The following is an 8243-nucleotide window of genomic DNA, read 5'->3' as shown; positions in this document are numbered from 1 at the left end:
TTCCACAGTAACACACTTCCTCCCACAAGGCCATATCTACTCCCACAAGGCCACATCTCCTAATAGTACCATTCCCTATGGGCCAACACATGAGTCTATAGGAGTCATATCCATTCAAACCACTGAAGAGATTTAACTCTAATACTCTATATGTTTATACATGTTGAAAACATATGTGTTATAAACTTAGTGTTATAAACCATGAGCAAGTCATATAGATCATTAATATATATGCAGATATAAAGATGCCTCCACAGGTATTTCCTAGATAACTTTTGCTCAAGATGTCCTGAACTGTAGGACATGATGGTGAGTGCTTATAATCCTAGAATATCAGAGACTGAGACAGGAGGTTCATTAGTTTGAGGTCAGTCTGGATTTCGTAGTGAGATCTTGTCTCAGAGAAAAGTCATACAGTAAACTCAATATCCTATCTTTATGACACAAATTAATACTCCTCAGTTCTTCATTCTTCTAGATAACTATCATGAATATTGGGAATTAGTCCAAAATCCTTTCTCTCAATAATGCCTGAACTTCTAGCTATTTCCCAAATCCACTTCCTTTTCTTCCTGGACATAGATCTAGACAGCATTGCCCAGCTTCCACCAGTACATGTGGTCATGATACTAAGTACTAGGAAATAGAATATACATAGGAATGCTATGAATATTTCTTCACCAAAGTTTTTTAAATGAGAGTCTCCTCCCTTAACATTGCCTCCTTCCTGGGACCATCAAGAAGTTTTAATGGATGGTAGAATTGTAAAATGCAAGGATGTCAAGTTCTTGAAACACCAAATAAAGGAAAGCCTGCAGCTGACAAGGAACATTTTACTTGGACAGTTATATGAGCAAGAAATAAACATTTATGTTGGTCAATCTATCATATATATTTGGGTCTGTTCTGTACTGTAGCTTATTATACCTGAGAAATACACTGATATTTCTAAGTTAGCAAATTCTGTCTTACAGACAGCTTTCAGATTCTTTCCACAACTTTAGTCAAGCTTCCCCTTCTTTTGTTCAGATTTTCATGCCCCCTTGGAGTGAGGTCCTGAATAGTCTATACTTTAGTCTCTTGGTCTGCCTTTGGCCTTGCTTCCCTCAAAAGCATTATCAATATGTTTCAGTAAATACCTTTTCATTGTTAAACAATAATATATTACTAACCAAATCACTATCACCTATGTAAAATTTATTTTCTGAGTGCTGAAAGGTCTTCATATTTTGTTCCCAGACTCCATACTTAGTTCCCCTTCTTGGGTAATGCAGCCTACACCCAGCGACCCAGTGATTTGATTCCAGGTCCAGGAAGATGTTCACTGATACCTTTGTTCTTACAATTCACTTCTGCTGGATCTCTCAGTTTGGGACAACTCTTGGTCCATCTCACCGCCTTTATCCCTTTTCTAGTTTGCTTCTCTGTTGCTGTGATAAAATGCTGACCAAAAGTAACCTGGTGAGCAAAGTTACAGTCCATCATCAAGGGAAGTCAGGGCAGGAACTCAAGGCAGGAAACTGGAGGCAGGAACCAATGCAAAGGCCATGGAGGAACACTTCTTATGGCTTGTTCCCCTTGGCTTACTCAGTCTGCTTTCTTATACTACCCAGGACCACCTGCCCAGGGGTGACATCACCAACAGTAGGCTGGGTGCTCCCACATCAATCATTAATCAAGCCAATGCCCTATGTACATGCTCAATTTGATGGAGGCAGCTCCTCAATTGAGTTTCCTCTTTCCAAGGACTCAAGGACTCTGGTTGTTTCAAATTGACAAAACTAGACAGCACAACCCCGAAGGAGGAATAATATTGCTATTGTTAATTCCCTTAGTAATTATTTTTTGAGTTCTTCCAAATGGAAACTCTGTGTACATAAAATGATTAGCAATGAAACTTGTATCCAGAATTCAATGACTACTTATAGGGATTTTTTTGTCTATAAAATACTGCAAACATTAAAAAAAAACTCTAACCAATGCTTTGAATCTTTCTAAAATCTTTAAGTACTACAAGAGTCAGGAGGTTTATCTCGTGGATTATTTTCCTTAGGAAATTATAAAACCTGTTATCATTTAATATACAATGTTCCTCCCTCATTTCTGATGAAACTTAAGCAATCTGTGATTCATTTCTACCAGCAGTGCAGAAATGAAAGCCCCTTAGTAATACTGTTCTTCCCTACAATGATGTTCTCATACCACCTGCTAATAAGATAAAATGTTTCCCCACATAATTTGTATATGTTGCTCAAATTGAAGGATGCAAACTGAGAAATGAATTATAGAATGGGATTTGAGTAGGAGAATATAAATTGAACACTATTGGAATAACTGCTCTTGTTTTACTTTCTTGAAAGAACATTAAGAACAGTCCCATAATCTTGCTCATTTCTTCTAGTGACATTCTTCTACAGATTCTATTACTAGTATCTTGTTGTTAATAAGAGTTAACATTCAATGAACTCTTACAATGTGTAATGTAGTTTTCTAGGACATAGTATTTATTTCTTCATTATTATCTTCAATTAAACTTAACATTTCTTTTTTGTCAATTTGCTTTATTCTTACCATTTGGGGAAAAAGTAATTAAGTATATACAAACTCTAATATCAGTTATGCTTTTGGGCATACACCAAAAAGACCCTTCATCGTACCACAAGGACACTTGTTCAACCATGTTCATTGCTACTCTATTCATAATAGCAAGAAATGGGAAACAACCTAGATTCCCCTTGACAGAAGACTGGATAAAGAAAATGGGGTACATTTATGCAGTGGAATATTACTCAGCAGTTAAAAAACAATGACCTCATGAAACTTGCCAGCAAGTGAATGGAACTAGAAAAAATAACCCTGAGTGAGGTAACCCAAACCTCAATAGATAGATATGGTATGTATTCTCTTATATGTGGATAATAGACATTAGGTGAATCATAAAGCTATAAACCAAAGACCCAAAGAGGCTAGGAATAGAGGAAAGGACTTGGGGGGGGGCACATAGATCTCTCTGGGAGGGGGAAATAGAATAGATTTTATGAGTGGACTGTTGAGGGACAAGAATAGGAGAATCAGGAATGGAGGAAGGGGGAAGATGGGATTGGGGGAGGGAACATGAAGAGAAACAGTGAGAATGAGGGGCATTGTAGGGGTGGTATGGAAACCTAGTGCAGTGGAAACTTCCTAAAATATATGGAAGCGATCCTAATGAAGTCTCCCAATGTCACAATTGGCCAATTCTCATCACCAAGCAAAGCTTTCAGCACAAGGATTGGGTTACATCCAATTGAGTTCTTGTCCAAAGGGGTCCCATGGAAATCCCCAAACAATCCAGGCTGTTGCTAAGAGAATAGATTTTTCTCCACAAATTGACAACACAGCCTTATTGCTGAAAATCACACCCACACAACTCAATGAACATGGAGACATCAAGCTGATGCCTCCATAGAACCTTTGCCACTACCTGCTAATGTCTTTGGTACAGAAAGGTACTCTGCATGCTACCAAAGGAGAAACATAACTGCCAACCGAGCTATCAACCCTTTGATCTACAGTGGTATCATGCCTGCAAGATATGCTGGCTCAGTGGTGGCACAAAGCTTGTGGAAGTAACTAGCCAATATCTGATTTTACTCAAGTCCCACTCCATAAGATGGAAACCATTCCTGACACTGCTTGGGTGACCAAGAACCAGAGACTAGATACCACAGAGACCTAGGTTAAAATCAGATACTACTGGTCTAAAACAAACAAAAAGTAACAATAAAATGACCCCTTATGATGTTCTTCTCTACCCATAGATCAGTACCTTTTTCAGTAATCATCAGAGAAACTTCCTCCTGCACAAGATGGGAACAAACACAGAGACCCACAGCCAGACATTACACAGAGACACCTTGGAACACACAGCTTTAAATGTGATGCTGCCATCAAATTCTTCCCCTCAGAGCTCAGAGAAAACCTAATTGAAGAGGAAGCAAAAAAAAAAAAAAAGTATAAGAGCTAGAGGGGATGGAGGACACCAGGAAAAAAAGGCCCCTTAAATCAACTGAGTAAAGGCCATATGAATTCACAGAGACTGAAACAGCAAGCACAAGGGCGAAACAGGTCTTCACTAGGTCCTCTGTGTATATACTATAGCCTTCAGTTTAGTATTTTTATGGGACTCCTGAATGTGTAAATGAGTGGTCTCTGATACTTGTGCCTGCTCTTGGGGCTCTTTTCCTTTTGTTCATTTTTGTCCAACTTCAATGTGATGGTTTTTCCTTCATATTATATTTTATTTTATTATGCTTTTTGTTCTTTTCTAATGAGAGACAAAAAGGGAGTGGCTCTGAATGGGAGGGGAGGTGGGGAGGAACTTGGAGGAGGAGAGGGAGGGGGGAATGTAATCAGATTTTATTGTATGAAAAAAATCTTGACATTTCTATTTTGAAAAAGTAGACAAAAATATGTGGTGTATTAAATTATCTAAAAATTCTTCCACAACATAATAATTTGAAATTATGGGTAAATTATTACAAGTATCTTTTTTGAAGTCACAGCTCTGTTTGCAAGCGAGTTGAGTCCTTTGACACCAAAATAGAAGGGAATAGAAGACTAGAGGATTGGTGAGAGTAGGTAAAGTATAATCTAACTGTTCCATCAGAATTTCTCAGCAGGAATATGATCAGTCATTTATAGGTGTAACTTATTCAGTAATGGTCTCTTTATTCTCTCTAACCCCTTATTCTATCTTCCCTTTCCCAATTGGAGCTTCTTGAATCACTTCTCAAATAAACTACTTTGGAATCCTTTACTTGGGGATTCATTTTGAGAGAATCCAAGCTAAGACAGGCTTTTACTCATCTGTTTGATTTCTGCATATTGGGATATACCATAGTTTGTGATCTGAGTACATCTTCTATAATGTAGAAATACAATCAAAGTAGTCCAAACAAAAATGACTCTAGCATAAAATTTTTACTACAAAATAATAATCCAATCACAAATAAATAATGGAAATAGAAGTGCTTTTAAAAATTAAACAAAAACAATCTGCTTAGTTGTGACAGAGGTACTCTCATATATTTATATGATACACAGTTTGTAATATAGATATATAACCAATAGCTTAGTCATATTATATTCTTTGAGATATTATCTAGGGATAGCTGTCCATGTATCTAAATCGTGAATAGATATATTTAAATTGAGTTGGGGGAGATTGATCAGTGGGCACTAAGTTACATTTAAGGCAAGAAGTTGTGCTGTGCTATTTATTGTATAGTACATATTGCGCTATACACTTAAAAAATCCAAAAAAGAAAGTAATTTGAAAGTTTTTACCATAAAGAAATAAATATTTGAGGAGATAGATACATTTAATCTGATTTTAACATTATCCAGATATAATGCATGTATCAAAAACATTATATGGAACTCAATTATTATGTAAAATTATTTATTTTCATGCATCATTAAAAAATGTATTCCAGGATTGTTAGTACATGCCTGTAATTCTAGCAGTATGCAGAATAAGCCAGAAAGAACAGTTCAAGGTCAGCATGGACCTACACAATGAGACCTTTATCTCCTAAAATAATTGAGCAGTACATGATATTAACTTATTCTGTTGATATGAGGTATCAACAATATTTGATAAGGAAAGGGATAGGAATAGAAAGCTGATCTATTTGCTGTCTTTCTTCTCTAACCTTTTTTACCCATACATTTTCTGTTGTTTTTTTTTTTTGAGAAATTGTATTTGTTTGCCTTGTCTTTTCTTTCTTTTACTCAAAAACAACTTTATTACATAAAAATGTAGATTAAGAAAAATCACAGCCTGAAACTGTCAAGTCTAGTGTCCATGTGCTCCCCCACATGGGCTCCCCCACATGGTGCATGGGCTGACCTTTTGAAGCCCATTCCATATGCTCAGCCTTGATGCAGGGGCTTGGTCCTGCCTCAACTGAAAGTGCCATGCATTGCTGACTGCCATGGGAGGCCTTATCCTTTCTGAGGAGTAGATGGGGGTGGTTCTGAGGAGTGGATGGGATAGGTTGGGGGAGGTGGAGAGGGAGAGTAGAAGAGGAGGTAGGGGAAACTGTGGTTGATATGTAAAATGAATAAAAAAAATAAATTAGAAAGAAAAAGAAAAAAGGAAAATAACACATGGGAATTAACCAGACCCAAGGGCTATACATTTCAGAGAACTTCTATACAGTTGGAATAGTCAATCAGAATGGAAGCTATGAAACTTCACATTAGATTTTACACTTTCACTATCAAATATAATTTTATGTACTTATCCATTATCACAAATGAAAAATCCATGACAAACAATAAATAAAACAATGTTTTAACTGGTGTTCATTACCTACATTCAGTCCTTCCTCATCCCCTCGTATTTAGCACTTCTTATTCTTTTCTCTACATGTTATACTGTAGCCATGTGTACATTTGTTTTCATATGTGTATATATTATTTGCTAGATTCCATATAAGAAATATGAGGGTTTTTTTTTCTAAGCTTGTGTGAACTTGCTTAATATTGTACATTCTTTTTTTTTTTTTTTTTTTTTTTTGAGACAGCATTTCTCTGTGTAGCTTTGTGCCTTTCCTGGAACTCACTCTGTAGCCCAGGCTGACCTCGAATTCACAGAGATCCATCTGGCTCTGGCTCCCAAGTGCTGAGATTAAAGGCATGCACCACCACCACCACCACCACCACCACCACCACCACCACCCGGCAATATTGTACATTCTTTTTTTTTTCCTTTTTTCTTTTATTTTACAATACTATTCAGTTCTACATAACAGCCACAGATTCCCTTGTTCTCTCCCTTCCTGCCCCCTCCCCTTCCCCCCAGCCCACCCCCATTCCCACCTCCTCCAGATCAAGGTCCTGATTGACCTGATAGATTCAGTCCAGGCAGGTCCAGTCCCCTCCTCCCAGATTGAGCCAAGTGTCCCTGCATAAGTCCCAGGTTTCGAACAGATAATTCATGCAACAAGCCCAGGACCTGGTACCACTACCTAGATGCCTCCCAAACATATCAAGCCAATTGACTATCTCACCTATTCAGAGGGCCTGATCCAGTTAGGGGCCCCTCAGCCTTTGGTTCATAGTTCATGTGTTTCCATTCATTTGGCTATTTGGCCCTGTGCTTTATCCAACCTTGGTTTCAACAATTCTTGCTCATACAAACCCTCCTCTTTCTCACTAATTAGACTCCCAGCGCTCCACCCGGGGCCTAGTCGTGGATGTCTGCATCCAGATTCCTCAGTCCTTGGATGGGGTTTCTGGCCCAACTATTAGGGTGTTTTGCCATCCCATCACCAGAGTAGGTCAGTCCCGGCTGTCTCGCGACCATTGCCAGCAGTCTTTTGTGGGGTTATCTTTGTGGATTTCTGTGGGCCTCTTTAGCACTTGGTTTCTTCCTTTTCTCATGTGGTCTTCATTTACCATGGTCTCCTATTCCTTGTTCTCCTTCTCTGTTCTTTTTTTTTTTTTTGATTTAATAAAGTTTTATTTTTCCAAATGTACAGCTGATTGAACCTGTTCAAGCATCTTCGCCAGCAGCTGGGGCATCTCCACCCTTTGTGTTTCTGGTGTAAATTACTTGGGCTCTGTGCTTTGAAACCAGCTTGATAAGTCCTTTACTAAGTAGCTCCTGAAGGGCTGCCCTGGCCAAAGAACCGGGAATCTTCAGTCTCTCAGAGATCACAGCTGGAGTGATGAGCTTGTAGTTGGGAACCTCCTTACAGAGTTTGTCGTATGTAGCTTTGTCAAACAGGACCAGATAGTTGAGCTTGTCTCGAACTTTGCCTTTGGACCACTTCTTCTTTTTGGCCTTGCCACCAGACTTATTTACTGGGTCTTTGTCTTTTTTGGCCGACTTTCCGGCATCCTTCTTCTTGTCATCCTTGGGCGGCATGATGAAGCTCGGAGAGAGGCGGCGACCATGGCAGCCTCCCTAAGATGTCGGGGGAAAAAAAAGTCCCTCTCTGTTCTTGATCCATCTGGGATCTCCTGCTCTCTTTCCCTTGCCCCTCGCCCTTCATTGCTCCCACTCATGTCCAGGCTGGGCATATACCCAAGAAATGCGCAATCATACCACAAGAGCACTTGCTCAGCTATGTTTATCTCAGCATTGTTTATAATAGCCAAAACCTGGAAACAACCTAGATGCCCTTCAACTGAAGAATGGATAAATTGTGGCACATATACACAATGGAATACTACTCAGCAGAGAAAAACAA

At 38.8% G+C, this 8243-nt stretch overlaps 1 protein-coding gene across 1 annotated transcript; it reads right to left on the bottom strand.

Annotated features, from left to right (window-relative positions):
* Nucleotides 1–7481: 7481 nt before the first annotated feature.
* On the bottom strand, nucleotides 7482–7954 carry LOC114695807 (40S ribosomal protein S25-like). The gene has a single exon (XM_037198978.1). It carries the CDS (start codon nucleotides 7916–7918, stop codon nucleotides 7544–7546), a length of 375 nt encoding a protein of 124 aa, XP_037054873.1. The 5' UTR covers nucleotides 7919–7954; the 3' UTR covers nucleotides 7482–7543.
* Nucleotides 7955–8243: the final 289 nt, after the last annotated feature.

This window comes from Peromyscus leucopus, chromosome X (genome assembly GCF_004664715.2).
Source record: "Peromyscus leucopus breed LL Stock chromosome X, UCI_PerLeu_2.1, whole genome shotgun sequence".
NCBI classification, from domain to species: domain Eukaryota; kingdom Metazoa; phylum Chordata; class Mammalia; order Rodentia; family Cricetidae; genus Peromyscus; species Peromyscus leucopus.
The sequence above is the reverse complement of the archived record's forward strand: the minus strand, read 5'-3'. Positions and strand labels throughout refer to the sequence as shown.

Bases quoted from the DNA above. Each gene is read 5' to 3' on its own strand.
- LOC114695807 (XM_037198978.1), bottom strand. From the start codon at position 7,918: ATGCCGCCCAAGGATGACAAGAAGAAGGATGCCGGAAAGTCGGCCAAA.